The sequence below is a fragment of the Ostrea edulis genome, chromosome 3, assembly GCF_947568905.1.
Source record: "Ostrea edulis chromosome 3, xbOstEdul1.1, whole genome shotgun sequence".
Lineage (NCBI taxonomy): Eukaryota > Metazoa > Mollusca > Bivalvia > Ostreida > Ostreidae > Ostrea > Ostrea edulis.
Window position 1 is genome coordinate 65,222,256 of NC_079166.1, and position 17,552 is coordinate 65,239,807.

General features: G+C 35.5%; 2 protein-coding genes across 2 annotated transcripts; both read right to left on the bottom strand.

The window, feature by feature from the left end:
* Window positions 1-4,099: 4,099 nt before the first annotated feature.
* Window positions 4,100-4,921, bottom strand: LOC125676045 (uncharacterized). The gene is made up of 2 exons (XM_048913938.2): window positions 4,598-4,921; window positions 4,100-4,472 (listed from the first exon to the last, which is right to left on the bottom strand). Exons 1-2 carry the CDS (start codon window positions 4,603-4,605, stop codon window positions 4,145-4,147), a joined length of 336 nt encoding a protein of 111 aa, XP_048769895.2. The 5' UTR covers window positions 4,606-4,921; the 3' UTR covers window positions 4,100-4,144.
* Window positions 4,922-9,554: 4,633 nt separating this feature from the next.
* Window positions 9,555-15,207, bottom strand: LOC125677493 (four-domain proteases inhibitor-like). Its single transcript, XM_048915573.2, has 6 exons — window positions 15,070-15,207; window positions 12,894-12,975; window positions 12,516-12,568; window positions 11,986-12,070; window positions 11,728-11,774; window positions 9,555-9,719 (listed from the first exon to the last, which is right to left on the bottom strand). The coding sequence occupies exons 1-6, from the start codon at window positions 15,131-15,133 to the stop codon at window positions 9,712-9,714; spliced, it is 339 nt and encodes a 112-aa protein (XP_048771530.2). The 5' UTR covers window positions 15,134-15,207; the 3' UTR covers window positions 9,555-9,711.
* Between the last annotated feature and the right edge of the window lie 2,345 nt (window positions 15,208-17,552).

Below are 17,552 nucleotides of genomic sequence, written 5' to 3' on the forward strand. Positions count from 1 at the left end.
TTTCGCTCACTTTGACGCAAAAATAAGGCTGATGACCCCATGTTTTCTTCATCTTTTTGAATTAAGTGTATCTTAATTCACATTCTGTGAAAAAATGAAAACTTTTTAATTACAATGAAGTTGACAAGACTCCATCCTTAAGAACATTTTCATTTTGATATTATTCAGTGCCAGGTTTGATTGAAATTGGCCTAGTGGTTCTGAAGAAGAAAACGTTTACAGACTGACGGACGGACAGACGACTGAACAGCAGATGATCAGAAAAACTCATTTGAGCTTCCAGCTCAGACAAACTTTCAAGGTAAATAAAAAATAGTATCAAAAGAAAGATTCACAAGGAAAGATTCACATATGAAATATGAGAGTCCAATCACTCAACCCTCAAACGTTATGGACAAGGTTAACATTTTAAAGTTTTGTAATTTTGGTCAAACTCCGATTTTAAAGATCCTGGTAAGAAATGTAAGACCTTGCAATAAGGAAGTTCTATATAAATCATAAAAGCGCAGCCTCAAATAGTTCAAGAAATATTGTCTTGGTTAAGGTTTCTTCAACATAACATTAACTTCAAGGTCAAGGTCACAATATGAAAAATAAATGAAAAGTTTTCTCACAAGAAATGTTAATATGAAAGCTCTATCACTCACTTTTCAAACTTTATGAGCAAGGTTAAAGTTTCGGACAGACTGACAGAACAAACTACGAAATGTACCCCTCACCACCCTCGACTATAGCATAAAACCCCTTGGATTCACACAACTTAAGAACGTTTGCATTTTGATATTATGCAGTGTGGTCATGCTACTCTTGAAATAAAATTGTTTAAATTAATTTCCTGTATATTCCCATGTAAAATTTTCATCTGCTATAATAGTCCCATTATAACCAGGGGGCTCCAAGTTGAAGAGAAAACTTGAATCTATTATATATCAGGAAGCTTCCATGTAAATTTCAACTTTTCTGGCCCAGTGGTTCTTGAGAAGATCCACATAAAAAGATTAAATCCCCTATTTTATGTCAATGTACACCCAGGGACCATGATTTGAACAAACTTGAATCTACTCTATGCCAGAAAGTTTCCTTGTAAATTTTAACTCTTCTGGTCCAGTGATATACGAATTTGAGAAGATAATTTTGAAATAACCACACTCTATTTTTATCTTTTCTTGATTATCTACTCTTTGAAGAGAGCATGGCCCTTTATTTGAACAAACCTGAATTTACTGTACCCATAAGTGATTTCTACCAAGTTTGATTGAAATTGGCCCAGTGGTGCTAGAGAAGATGTTACTGTGAAAAGTTCTGTGTGGCAAATATGTCCTCAGAATTAACTATGTCCAACAAGATATAAATATTTCAAACATGAAAGTAAAAAACAAATTTGTTCAATACCCATACACACACTCTGTAAGACAAGAAGGTCCCTATTTGAAAACTGTGGAAGCAGTTAAACGGACAAATCATATACTCTTTGTGTAATATCTACTCAAAACTGACTAAGTTTAACAACGTGTAATTTTCTCAAAAAAATGGAAGAAAAGCAGAATCTTTGCCACATGCACATTTTCAATACCCACAAAAATACTCTGCAAAAAATAAGAAGGTTCTCACTTGAAAATTACCCAGACAAATTACGTACCCTCCATACAACATTAAGTTTCAAATAAAGGGCAACACTCCTGACAGAGAAGTTATAATGGATCAATATTGTTACATGATCTAAAGTGATCCACAAAGAAGCTACCTAGCAAGTTTCAGCTAGATGTGTGGCAGAGTACTGAAAAGAAATACAAAAAAAAAACAACAACAAAAAAAAAAACAAAAAAACCAACCGTACGGACAGCTGGACGAATTGACAGACGTACAGATATCGTTACATGATCTAAAGTGATCCACAAAGAAGCTACCTAGGAAGTTTCAGTTAGATGTGTGGCAGAGTACTGAAAAGAAATACAAAAAAAAAACCTTACGGACAGGTGGACGAATTGACAGACATACAGATATCGTCGAAAGACGGACGTATAAAATTTAAATGGTAAGAAACACAACCTCTGTTGCAGCAAAGAGAAGACTTTTAGAATTGTAGTCTTCCTACAGAAATAAAATGTGGGAAGGCTGTATCATTGCAACTAGGCTTCATAAAGTATAGCATTAGTGAATATCATTAACAAAGAAATAATAATGGCCGCTGAATAATGTATGAAAAACACAAATCTGTACGCGTGTGTCAAATCAAATATATCTCTTCAGAGTTTCTTTCTTTACAATAAAGAAAAATCCCAATCTTTATATTTTTGAGATCTGCTCTAAATTTGAAAGTTTAGTTGCTGGATCCAGTAAATCTTCTATCAAGCCCCTTAATTTGCTTCTCATGAAAATATTAATTGCTGTAAAGGAGAAACTTCAAAAGTATTACCTGCCGGAACTGGTGTAAATCTAATGTGTATTCGGAAACATTCTAAATTGAAATTACAAAACCTTCCTCTAATCAAATACATCAAAACATGTGACTGTTCAACACTTTAAACGACCATTCATTTCACGATGAATTAAAGAATAAAATTTTTGAAGTTGCTTCAATAAAAATAGAGAAAGGAAATATTCATATGTTGTGATCAGTCATTACAAAAAGTTACTTTGTTAAAGACCACCGTAACTCTGATTCTAAGCAAGAGTACTCTGCAGTTAGTATTAAAAATATGTTAGAAATCCTCATTGACAATATTTTCGCAGTCGTGATCATGTCTTCCAACAGCCTGTTGGAATTCCTATAGGCACGAATTGTGCTCCTTTGTTAGCTGGCCTGTTTTATATTCTCATGAGGCAGAATTTATTCAAAACCTTCTACATGAGAAGAAACAAATTTTTGATGTAGCCTTCAACCCGACATCTAGATATATCAACGACGTTTTATCTATTAAATACAACCATTTTCATTCATATGTCGATTCGAAATATCCCTGTAAAGTCGAAATAAAACACACCAGTTTTCCACGTCTGTTTCATGCTTAGATATTTTATTGAACATAGGTGTTAACAGCAAACTAATAACTCAAGTTTATGGCAAACCTACATGTATCCTGACTTCAGCTTCTCCATCATAAACCTATATTCATGTAGCAATATCCCATTATCACCCGCAAATAGCATTTATGTATCTCAACTGATTCGATACTCAAAGGGTTGTTCAGGGTATGGTTGCCATTTTCAAAATGGCAGCCATATACAGAAATATTTCATAGTGTTAAAATAGCTACAACATTTGAGTCCACAGGTCATATATAGCATCAGTGCTGCTTTCCATTCAATTTTCAAATGTTTCAAATGACTGCCAAATATTCAGTCTGTCGAATTTCGATGAAGGATACTGACAAATAAGCTGATAATACAGGGGTTTCAACAGTCTCGTTAAAAGTCAGCATTTTGCAAAATGTATGGTCGTTATAACGATTTAATTTACCAATACAACCTGCATTTGAGTAAAATGCTGTCTGGCATGTTTCATACCAATTGATGCCGTTCTTTACATACTAATTTTGACTTCGGATTACTCCGTTTACCCGATCGAGAAATGGAGCTAACAGCGGGTATGACCGTTAAAAATAGCATGCTTACTCATAGTCACCCGATCCCACCTCTGGTAAGTCCAGGGGTATGTGTTTACCCAATAAATTTGTATTTCATATAGGAGTTATGATTGTTTCGTATTACCTAAGCTAGTGAAAACAACACGTCTTGTCATTTCATCGTTACTTGTAACGTCATAGCACGTCAAAGTCATTATGTCGTCACATACACCCACACAGCAATACATTTCGCGACAATGAGATTGATCACTGTTCGTAATCTTCACCTTTTCTTAAGTGATGGGTAATCACAACAGATTTAGGGATCAATTTTTCATCTACGTATAAATACATGTAAATAAAGTTTACCCCAAAGAACCGTTATACATGTACTTTTCATGAGATAACTGATGTATATTTTTAGATCACATGACTTCATTGATATCCACAAATACACCTAATGTGCACAATTCAGTGTTAATATGATTTCAGATAAAACCCATCACGCAGGTTAAGTATTTGATAATTGATGGTTGGTTGCATTGAACGATTTATTATTTTTAATGGCATTGCATAATTTATGTGTTTTTCATCAAATTTCGCTGTTGAAAGAAGAAAACATCTGGTGGTGCAACTTGAATCGGTTCAGGCTTAGGAACGCTGACGCAAGCATCATAACACGACCGGAAGTCTGTAATACACATGCGCTGGCATACATCATCATCATCTTTACACGTTGCTGTTGCACAAGTATAACATATATCTCCACAATTTTCTCGACAATCAGATATTTCTTGAACTTCAGTTGGATTCTTTGTTGTACCGATACCAAAGAAAGGATTCTGAGACCTCATTCCGTCCATTACAGTAAATATTACGAAAAGACTGGACACATAATGATCCGTCCTAAAATTCAAAACCAATAATCACAACCTTTGAAAAACATAGAAATGCTCCCACTTTTCATGTAAAGTGAAAATCATTTTTCCAATGGGTAATATTTCAACAAATAAAAACTCATGCATACTCACCACATCATGATAAGAAGTGTAATCAATATCCGTCCTCAATAATTAGATAAACAACACACATTATGTCCAGGTACTGAGGTACGAAAGATTGACCGCAAAAAAACTATGAAATAGGGATCATAGAGTTTTATCTATATTAGCTGCTTTTTCAACTGAGCGAAGCATTTGTTGTAAAAGAGTTGGTTATCAAATTTCTTGATGATAATGCATTCACTCTAGTCACTGAATTATAGCGATCCAAAATCAGTAACGATAAAAGGTGATCCTGTTTTCTGTTATCACAATTAAGTAGGTCTGCTCATTGCTGAAGTCTAAAACGATAAGACCGTTTGTCAAATGTTCCATTGAACAGGCATTCAGGTTTTGTGCAAAATACCTTCGTGTACAAGTAAAATAGCTGCAATCGAAGATTTACAATATATTTGAGATACAGTCACACTAATGTTAATTTATTGTCCATATTAATTAGCGACATCTTCCAAAAACTGCAGAGGTATGTTTTAGCTCACATGAACACACTATATAGACGCGGGGTTACACAAGGTTAGCAAATATTTTTGATTATGGCAAGGGACGATTGAAAACAATAATTAAAATATACTATAAACAATATGTGTTTGTGAAGCACTGACGCCCCTGTGCAGCAGCGAAGTGATTCTGATATGCAAAGAAAGATTTAATTTACGTCCCGAAAAGATCTCTTCACACATAATGCTCAAAGAAAGGTCTTTTCACAAGGAATACACATATTAAATATGAAAGCCGTAGAACAAACATGTCATAAATTATGACCAAGGTTTAAGTTTTCGCAAGACTAGGTCAAGGTCACAAGGTCAAGAAGTTTGGTGCCAATAGAATGGTCTTGTCTCACAAAATACACATATGAAATATGAAAGCGCTAACATTATTGGTTTAAATGTTATGGCCAAGGTTAAAGTGTTTGCGGACAAATAGATACGACTTACAGACGAAAGAGTAAATCTAATATATATGTTAACGGCAAACTAACAATTCAACTATATGACAAAGTAATGAATTCAACTTCTCCATTGTCAAATTTCTATATTTGTGCAGCAATGTTCCATTATCCCTCGCATATGGTGTTTATGTCTCTTAATGTAAAACTTATACGCTACCAATTTTGATGCACCAGATGCGCATTTCGACAAATAATGTCTCATCAGTGATGCTCAACCGAAATGTTTGAAATCCGAAATAACCATGAAGTTTTAGAGCTAAATATAGCCAAAAACAGCATGCCAAAAAAATGGGGCCAAATTCGTCCAAAGATAAGAGCTATGCATGAGGGAGATAATCCTTAATTTTGAAATGAATTTCTAAATTTTATAACAGCAATTAAATATACATCCGTATTTTCAAGCTAGTAACGAAGTACTTAGTTACTGGGCTGTAGAGACCCTCGGGGAGTAACTGTTTCGATACGCAAGAGCATGTTCCGCGTATGATAGATGTTTAAACCGAAGCAGGATAATAATATAATAAAAATGATTGGTTTTTATATAGCGTTTTTCCAGCGTATACTGCTCAAAGCACTTTACAATATACTATTACCCCGGCAGACCGTATATCAATCTAGAGCTTTCTCAGCTTCCTGGGAAGCATACAGTGCAAGCTGCCATCACAGGCGCTAGAGCACTAACGTTCTAACAATACCCTGCACTGTCTATAGCCAGGTACCCCTTTTACACTTGGGTGGAGTGAGGAAATTCGTGTAAAGTGTCTTTCCCAGGGACGCAACGTTGACCCTGCCGCGGCCAGGACTCGAACCCATGACCTTTCAGTCGATAGTCTGACAGGCTAACCACTAGGCCACCGACGCCACTGACAATGATAAATGAGTTGATTTCACAGAGATGTCAATAGTCTTCTTTAAAATCAGCATTTTGCTAATTCTATGGTCATACAACATGACATAAGATCGAATGTTGCCTGGTATGTATTAGGCCGCTCGTTAGAAACTGATTTTCACTATGAAGTACAAGTAATTCATTTACCTGGACGAAATAGAGGGCCCACAGCACGTATGACGGTCAAGAGGGGAGGCTTACTCCTTCTAAACATCCAGATCCCACCTCTGGTATTATCAAGGTCTGTGTTTGACCTACTCTAAATTGTGTATTCTTTATGAATGTAGTATTTATAACATTGAACACATTTTGTTACATTTACCATTTTTTCAGGAAAGCACAGAAATATCAGATTATCATAGCTATATGTAGCCCTCTCCCAATCTGGCGAAGAAACTGCGATAAAAAAAAGTCGTATGTTGAGAAAACATGTCGTACATTTGTATGATAGTTGTCTGACTGACGTGGAACTCCGGGTTAGAATATGTCCTGAGTTCCCCTTGCTTGACGTAAGAGGCGATGGGGCGGATAAGACCGCAAAAACCGAAATCCCTTGTCACAGCTGGTGTGGCACGATAAAGATCCCTCCTTGATCAAAGACCTTCAGCGCCGAGTATAGGCCTAAATTTTGCAGCCCTTCTCTGGTAATGGTGAGGTCTCCATATGAGTGAAAAAGTCGCGCATTGGACGTTTAACGATATACAACCAAAGTACCATCGTATGGATAGAGCTGATCCTTCGGCTGCTAACATGTAAATGTTATTTTACGACAGTAAATCGCTTTATGGTTGCACAAACTATGACCAAATACAAATAACAGAATGGAGAAAATGAATGGAGTCGTTCTGTCGACACTTTTTGAAGTCTTATTTATTCTGGTTTTACACATCTATCGTACGTACAACTCACTATATATATATATATATATATATATATATATATATATATATATATATATAATTCAAACATGTTTTTTCATAAAAACAGCAGTTATCATTCAATTTTATTGATCTTATGGGTGAACAACATCAACGTGATACCATAATGTCAAACAACCAATCACGTTGACATCTCCCAATATACTCGTAAATCTCACCAAAGCAATCATTACCATTTTATGACTATTGAATCATGTTGAAAGTTGTAGGAAAAGACGTACAATGATACCCCTCAGACACTACATTTATATCACAGGCACTCGACGTTTTGAATATCTATAATAAAATCAAAGTACTTAAAGTACTCGTGGGAGTTGAACATTGTGGAAATTCAGTTAGAAAAGATAGTAATGGAAGGGCAGGGGGATAAATGACTGAATATTATCATGATTTTAGATACAAATCAACTGTTGTTGTTTTTCAAAGCGTTACAACAGCAAACATGGATAATGGAAGGCCCATGAGCCACAACGCTCCTCGAGTAACTGAAGTTGTGTTGTTGTTTTCTAGAATTTCACCCCTTTATATTCTCATGAAAAATGTGACCACATATTATGGCCCAAACATTCAAATCAATATGGTTATCAATGCCTTGCATTGATTATATCCGATAAATGGACTTTATTTCCAGTTCACCACGACGATGCGAGAGGTAAGACGTTGACAAAAAGAAAACCAAGATGGCGGTGTGATATACCTTGTGAATATTATGTTTATACAGGAAGACAATTTTTTTTTATTATAGATATTTAAAACGTCGAGTGCCTGTGATTTATATATATTGAATTAATTATAGGCATTATTACTATTTGAAAGGCATTGTGTAATAATTACATTCACTGTGTGTTTTCTGCTTAATTTCATTGCTGGTCATTTGTAATTATTAAGACACATTGTGATTCAATCTAGTTAGATCCGGTTTTTAATACATTCTGTCCATGTATGGATATACATTATGTATGCATTCCACGAACTCCGCGACATTGTTGAAATAGTTGGGAAACATGTTTTCTGGTTTATTTTTACCTTTTATTTGAATAAGTATAATAAATAACGTTTACCTATATTTTTTATGATTTATTAAATATGCGTTTTGAGTGTGTCCTTCTTGGACTACGTGTATTTTCCCTTACCATCGTTCAAATATGGAAATCATTACCAAATATGAACATCATTAACAAATATGAACATCATTACCAAATATGGAGAAAAGTCATGTGATTTTAGCTGTTACGTTGGGATAACTTCCAGATCAATAATATATTTATTCAAATTTGTATCTAAGAAAGTACAGGAAAATATAAATGATAGAATAAACGTTTTGTTTGGTTTGTTAACATGGGTTATGAATGAGTTATATTCCGTTAACAAATCCGAACATTATGTCACTGTAGAAACATTTGATATTTAAATAACATTGATTGGTTGTTTGTTTGCCTTTAGAGACGTCGACAGCTGTAGGTGAAGTACATATACTTAGCACTCGGGGGCGTAGCGGTGAGGATTCCCTAACATGCCAACACCTTCCGCGACACGGGACCTCGGTTTTTCAGGTTATACCCGAAAGACCCAAGATTCTCACTTCTAAATGCCGAGCGTTTAGCGAAGGAGCAACCATTATTTATGTTTACGTCTTAGGTTTGACGCGGCCATGACACAAGCGAGACTCGAACTCTCAACCTCCCGGTTACCAAGCGAGCGCCCTACAACTGAACTAAATAAGTCTTTGTCGGAAGAGTTGGAACACAATAGAATCTGCCATGATTTGTCGCACGATCACTTACAGTCCATCAGTGGATCTAGACCAACCTTGTAGCTAAACTGTAGGTTTTGTAGGCAGTGTTGTTAAGGCAGATGACTTGAATACGCTACTGTCCTGTGGCACGACTGAGCAAATCGCACGACCTAATGGAATTGTGGCTAATGCATTAAGGTGAAGAAATGGTTCATACTATACATTTGTTCGAGGACAGCTGCGTTTTTGAAGGATGTGTATCATAGTCGATCTCTTTTCGATCACGTGATTAATAATCCACCTCGATATCTCACATGGTTTTGTACAAAATAACACCAGCTAATGTCAAATGGATCCTCTTTCTTCAACTTTTAAATGACTAGCTTTCAAATAGCCATAGAAAAAACATCACAAAGTTTAAAAGTTTGTAGATTTATTTTGAAGAAATATATTTTATTTTTGCAAATTCATTGGATGCGCCAACTTGCTATAAATTTATCGGCATTAAAACAAATACTTCCAGATCCACAGTAAATATTCCTCCATACAAACGGTGTCGTTTTTGCCTCATTACTATGTTTCTGCAAGAGATTTACATTGTATTGTCATTGAATTTGATAAATACAATATCATTTTATACACACAACATTAGTTAAAATATGCAAATCATTAGCAAAAAAGTGATAGATAATTACGATGTTTTAACAATCATAACATCCAACAAGTGTTTTGTTTGTAACTTTGTATCATATCTTTATATATCTCGCCGTGTCTGTCTATTGAGATTTTAATTCCATGGCGGATTTAGAGGGGTATGAAGGTTGTAATCCCTCCTTTCTTGGTTAAACCTTTTTTGAGAATTTGCCATTTTGAAATACCCAGTCCTTACCCCTTTTAGCCAGAAAAGGTACAAACTTGGGTCGCATCCCCCTTTCAAATCCCGTGGGGTTACGGGTTACAATATGTCCTCAGTGCCCTTTGCATGTCGTAAGAGGCGACTACATGGGGTGGTCCTTCGGATGAAAGCATAAAAAAACCGAGGCCCCGTGTCACAATAGGTGTGCCACGATAAAGATCCCTCCATGCTCAAAGGCCGTAAGCGCCGAGCGTAGGCCAAGATTGTGCAGCCCATCACTGGCATGCTGACGTCTTCATATGAGTGAAAAATTCTGGAGCGTGACGTTAACCAATAAACAACCAACCCCCTTTCAATTTATTTTTGGATCTGTTCCTGTAATTTGAGTGCACCTCGACATTATTTTCAATTGTGAAATGAACGCAAGTCCCAGGATTTGGAATTGAAAGGTAACCACAAAAAACAAGTTAACACCAATACCGTATATAACGGCTATTTCCTGCTGTTGTCCATTTTTTGCGAATAAAAAAACATCCGCAAAAATTGCACTCACAGATAGATAGATTGACATAAGTATATAAAGGAATATTTGGAAACGCAGGATATAATTTAAGGGGTCAAATCGCAAAAATTTCCACCCACAAAAAAATACCCGTTATACGGTATCTATAAAATATAATTTTTAAAAAAAACAGTTTAAAGACAGATTCAAATTATGTGGAAATATGAATGTATGTGAGTAATATTGTCTTCAGTACAGAAAGGTCATTGAGGTAATTTTTGTCAAAAAAAACCCCAGAAAGAAATGAAACCACTTTAAAAATACCGTGAAATCGGTAATGTTTTTAATACTTATTTGCCATTTATGTGTGATATCGTAAATGCGTTAATTACATATAGGTCATAATTGTATCAGAATTGACAAAGATAAAAGCGTATTCCAATACGCAATTTCCGAGTTGCCCAATAGTGGTTTCTCTTTGTGGAACTCTTACACAAATTTTGTTTTCCTACACATGTGATGGGTACAAATTCTTATCGCTGCGTTCATACATTGTCTAAAAGATGATTACCAACTTTCACGAACCACCTTAACTACAGGTAAACACAAATTCAGATTATGTCTGGCTGTTTGATAATTAAATAGCGCAAACAAAAATCGCCATCTTTCTTCAATAAAAATACCACTTGGGAATTGTGTCGAAGAGGAAATAGATAACAATTACATATTGAATGGCCTGATTCAAACAAATTATTCTTGATATGTTAAGTTTATATATAAATGTACCAACAGCTGATAAACACAATCTGTCTAATATGTGTATACATCTTGTACCGACCTATGCTTTCAATGGAATACTAAACATACACGTGCGTCACAGAAAAGCAGTAATCTCGGAAATTTCGTATTACTATAGTCTTCCGAAAGTGAATACATATATATGATAAAGTAATACTTAAATGTATAATATTAGTGAACGCTTACATGTGCTCATATAATTTTTGGTCAAAGAAAGCAAAGGATATTTTAAATGCATTTTCTTGCGTACTTCATCATGTTACGCATATAATGCGCATTATCACACACAAAATGCGAGCGCTTTTTGCAGAATATTGATGAATTCCATATCCTCCAGTTTTTAAGTCACATATAAAGGAACAGAGATTTTACATATGTATCTGTTTGAATTCATCTCTCTGCCGTTTTTGCTGAACGTTATGTAGATACTTACTGGGCGGACACGGGCATCCCCCTTGGCACGCTACTTTTACCCCCGGCCTTTAAAACAAATAATTAAAAACGATATAAATCCCATTGATGAATATGGATGCCTAAATATTCAAAATGATCCGTTAGTTGAATTCTAATCTTTATTCAGATTTATTTTGAAAATCTCACTTTTGACTTCTCACCATTCACAAAAGACCAAATGCGATTATTTTTCTATGCCACCCTAGTAGGCTACAGGTATTTCAAGTTATGTTCTTACTTGCATCTCATGCATGAACGACTGGGGTACGTTACACCGTCCGTACCACACACTGGAGCAAGTTCCTGAGTACACACACAAGGTTCTGCAAAAGCAAGATCAATATTATGAACCAAACAAGGGGACTATTGTCAGGGAAACGTGCAAGTATATCCCCATTCTGTTGCAAGTACATGTATATCCCCATTCTGTGTAAGTTACGAGTAACTTGTGCGCGGTGTAGAGCGCGAAAATGAAATGTGGTCACCTGACTAAAATCTGATTTTATATTTGCTATAATAAAAGTCATGCAATGAACACTGGTCATGTGACGAAAATTTTATTTTATAATTGATGATATTGAATGTTTATTTACACTCGTCCAAATAAGTCATAACACACCGACATAAATGAACGATGGATATTACTTTATCTAAAAGTATATTGATATTTTCATTTGTCGTAATTTGAATTTTCTTTTTTACCGCAGATTTTATTCATGTTTGTTGGAGATGTTTAAGCTATTGTTTGATGTATATGTTGTTACATACTTGGAGGACAGGGACATTTTCCTTTACAAGCCACTTCAGCATCAACACCTGGCCTAATGAAAATCAGAAAAACCAAAGCCAGTTATTCTAAAAATAGGAATATACTATTGTTAATAGAACACTGACATTTTTTTGTTAAAACATGCACATTTCTGTTCAGATTTTTTTTTTTTTTACTATATGGTTTTGTTGATAAACCAATGATGAATTAACAATACACGTTTTATTGGTTTTGATGATGATCCCTGCGAGAGAAAGTATTTTATAAAATTTACTTACATATAAAACAATAGCTATTCAAAATCTTAGAAGGTTATCACAGTCTGATACACGTGTCTGGATGGAAGAGTGAAAGTGAAAGTAAGAAATGTGCCTTACGAGCATTTCATGCATCTTTCGTTGGGATACATTTTCCCGTCAGTGCCACATACTGGATCATGCAATAGTGGGCATGGGCAGGCTAAAATGAAAATGAAAGTCATTTGATAACCGAGCAGTCGTTTTTCAACGACCTTAGGTCATGCCAATTTGTAATCTAGTTCGTAGGATTCGATGCTTCTATTTGTAATAAATACAAATCATAATATTATCAAAAAATGATATCCGCCCGCGTGTCCAAATATATTTGTGTAAAATATTTTCGACTTTTTACAACAAGCACACACACGACCTTGATGCCTGTGGCTGACAAATGACAGAAGCGCGGTCTCTCGAGAAATTTCCTAACAGTGTTAATCACGGTGTTGTATTATAAAATATATCTTAATATGTACGATACTTCATAACACTGGATTGGAAGTTGTTCCTTATACTGCAATCGAACTGGAAGCCGATGAAAATTTTGAAGCGCTATTCGATGCCACTATTTTGAGAACATCGGCAGCGTTAGCCGTATGATTGATTGATTGATTATATATTGTTTAAAGTCTCTCTTGAGAATATTTCATTCACATGAAGACGTTACCATTGCCGTTGAAGGGCTGCACAATTTAGTCCTATGCTCAGCGCGTATGACCATTGAGCTAGGGGTAATCATTATCGTGCCACACTTGCTGTGACACGGATCTCATTTTTTGCGGTTTCATCCGAAAAACCGTCCCATTTATTCGCCTCTTAGGACAAACAAGGGGTACTGATAACTATTCGAAACCGGACCGGTAGTTAACGACAAATTCACAAAACGTTTGGTGGTTATTGATTATGTGTGTTCTATCAAAATTCAAGAAAATGCTGAAAGCGATGCATTGGAGATTTCAAAAGCAATATGCATAGACCTGAATCGAAAGTTTGTAGAAATGAAACTAAAATAAAATTCTCCAAAACGACCTTATCAGTTAATATTGCAAAGTACATGTATTAGGTATGAAGAAAGTAAAGTCTTTGTAACCCGGAATACTTCTAATTTATCGTAAACTATATCAACAAAGTTGAGAAATATTAAGTTCATATAGTAAACAAATGATATCTGATGATTTTAGGTCTTTCATTCTTACTGAAGTGCTCGCTTTTTTTAAAATCACACTTAATTCAATTAAGATTATCTATATTTCTTGTATTCGCTCGCCTCATATTTTTATCTCCAAAATAAAAAAATAATATTTGTAAAATAATTTCGCCCTTTCGCCTCACTTTTTTTATTTGGAAATCCGAAGAACTATTTTACAAATCGGTGTGTCCTTATAACATTAAACAATCTTTTAGCAACTTTCTGACAATTATAATTGATTTCATTCCTCTACATGGATTGTATTTTGCTGTATAAACTGCATTTTCAAAACAGAGAACAAAAGCAAATACACTACTGACAGCCGGGTGTTTATGGGGATACACTAAATTGTGAAGATGCAGATCTGTAGCTCTCTGGGAGGTATTGGAACAGACTAGAGAGCTACATATCGTAACCCCTTATAAAAATATTCGATTTACGGCGCAGAGAAATGTGCGCTAATTCGGAGCCTTATATCGCTGTGTGCTAGCCTGCATCGCCGTCTTAAAAAAATAATATAAGGAATTTCTAACACATGTTCTTACTATAGATACGTGCATTGAAACATATCTTAAAACATTCATTTAAGCCCCATGTAAACTGAAAACGAACAGATTGAAATGATATCGATGTTTCGACCATTCGCTAAGCACGGTTTGAGGACACTTACAATGTAGCTATTTGTTGTTGTTACTATAAAAGGTTTCACAAAATGGCGACCTTTAAGAACTCAGTAGGATATTCGCTGGAATTTGTGCATGTGTACAAAGTACTAATATGACAGTGTCTGAAATGGGATCTGAAAAGGTCTGCTTCGAAATAGCTGTAGTGCGATATTCGATACATGTACTTTCCCTGGTCAAGTGGTCAAAACCAAAATTATGGAACACAAAATCACTTACAATAGATATGCTGTCTTTTGAAATTGGGATCTCTTTTGATCCACATCGAATGACTGGTTTTCAAAAACCTTTGGTTGTATCGAACAATGTCACCCGTTTTATGAAAGGTATTTCAAATACAGTGTAAACAAAAACATATTATCTATAGATAGGACAATTAACATACCTTTTCGATTGCCAGCTACGATGTACGTTACAGCTAAAAGCAGCATTACATGTAAACAGGCCATTTTGAAAAGACGATATAGTATCACTGAGCTATTTACTCAGACTTTATACAAGTTAATTAACGAACACAAACCGATAAACTCCACCCTCAAATGATTGAGCTTTTATTGTTTGATAAATGATGCAAATTATAAAGCTATATTTTTTTTTCAAAATTTAATCATGGGAATGCGATTGAATTGTGACACAGATTGCACGAGCTAATTACGTCATAAATCATTGCCACGTTTGATTTCGTTATATAATAGAACCCCATTTACAAACAGATGAGCTTCAGTGTAAGCTGCAGGCATGCTATCCATAGAATGCAAATAAGACTGCCCATTAACTTCCAAAGCATGAACACGTGTTCTCTAAAGTGCATGAGATGTGTCACCGTCGGTCTCCACTCCCCCCCCCCCCCCCCTTTCTCATTGTCTCCTTGCTACTTACTTAGGTCACGAGTACCTGATGTGTTGATAGGCTTATATATTGTACATGGGAAAGGCTATAAGCCCGTGAACTGTATCAGTTCACGGGCTTATAGACCCTGCCATTGTACATAGCACCCCCCTCCCGAAATAAAAAAATTTAATATAGAACCAAAAATTTATTTAAAATATGTGATTTCCCCGCCGATCACCTTTATAAGTCGTTCTGCATAGTAAATTTCTACTTTCTGCAAGCACGTGTATTCGCCCGGTTTTGAATTCATCTATTTAGAAGGCTAAAGTACATGTAAAACAGAGGGGATTAACCTAGTGTACATGCAGTATCTCGGAAAGGTGTAAGTATTTGTGAAGTGTTCTTATACTATTAGTTACACAGTTAGTTAGTGACCTGATACGGAAAAATACATGGTGTGAAAAGAAAACCGGTATTCGCCTCGCCCGATACGGGTTTTCTTTTCACACCATGTATTTTTCCGTATCAGGTCACTAACTAACTGTGTAACGAATTTATCACATCGAAGACCTCTAACTGTATATGTGGGGGTCTATATCATACAACTTAGTCAAATGTCTTTCCTTTTGACACGCCTGCAAGTCGAACCCGACGATAAATAAAATTACTCGCCCAATACGGATTTTACTCGCATGATACGGTGTTTTTTTCACGGCGTCATGTGACCAAGATTTCAACAATTTTGTCTGAGGCGTGATAAAAGTATGTGCAATCTCAACAAAATATATAAAATGTCCCTTTCCGATTGTTTATAATCAAAGGTATAAAATTCTTGTATATCATTTGTAAATCATATTTGCGATCATTAATGTTTATGCAAGATATTTAAGAAATTCGTGCGATATACACTGTAGAGAAATGTGTAGAATGGCACAACTCCATGGCATTACAAATACATGTATACAATGTACATGTATTGTAATCTGAGGTAAAAATAGGGGTTAAACCTATGTTCATTGTTCTATATATGAGTGTAGAATACCAATTATAGCCAATATGATCCAAAGTGATTTCAGACGAAATTTAACAAAACCATTTTGGAATAGCACATGTAAGGCTTTTAGAATATAGAAGAGGGATGCAAGATTCTAGTCCATAAATTATAAGCCAACGTCTATTTCATATTTACATCAAAAGACCCGATGGAATAGTTTATGCATGTTCTTTTCATTTACGGGTAAATCTGTTGACGCGGTTTTTTCCGCGTGAGATTAATTCACTTTATGCAGGTAATAATTTTGAGTGGGTATTCATAAGCGGATCCAGGAATTTGTGAAAGAGGGGGGTCTAGCACTTGATCTTTTAGGTACTTTTCACAATCTCCACCTCCACCCCCATTTACTCCCTTTGCTTAAATTATGTACATAACATCTTAGGGGGAGATCTTGAGACAGTTTAATACACGAAATGCTTTGTGTGTATTTACTACTTGTCTCCCGAGTTCAAGTCATTGATATCACTATACTCTGATTGGATATAATAATAATAATTAAAAAAATGATTTAAAGGTTACTTCCATAAGCCAGTGGTCTAGGCTGCCCCCAGAATACTGGTGTTGATAAATTTGAATGATGCAATTACATGTAAGTATCCACCTTTCATATCATTTTGACTCGTTGAAATTGAATAACTCAAATGCTTGGCCACAAAAAAAAGGGGGGGGGGTTGGTCCCGGACACCCTGAATCCCTCCTTGGTATTTGTCGCAGCGTCAAAGAGATAAAATGACATTCAAAGAAACCCTCGTAATTTCTTCTACCCGTGGATTAAGCAGAAGTTGTTATTTCGCGGAACTACATTGTATGACCACGTGGAAAAAGTACGTTTACTGCACATGCTTATGTAGTAGAAAACGATACGGTATATACACTTGTATTGTGTTTCTTTTCTCTCTACATGTACCTTCGCGCGTTATAGGATTTGATCACGTGACCAACTTCATGTCATATCCCAATAACGCTCAAAAAATGATAACTTA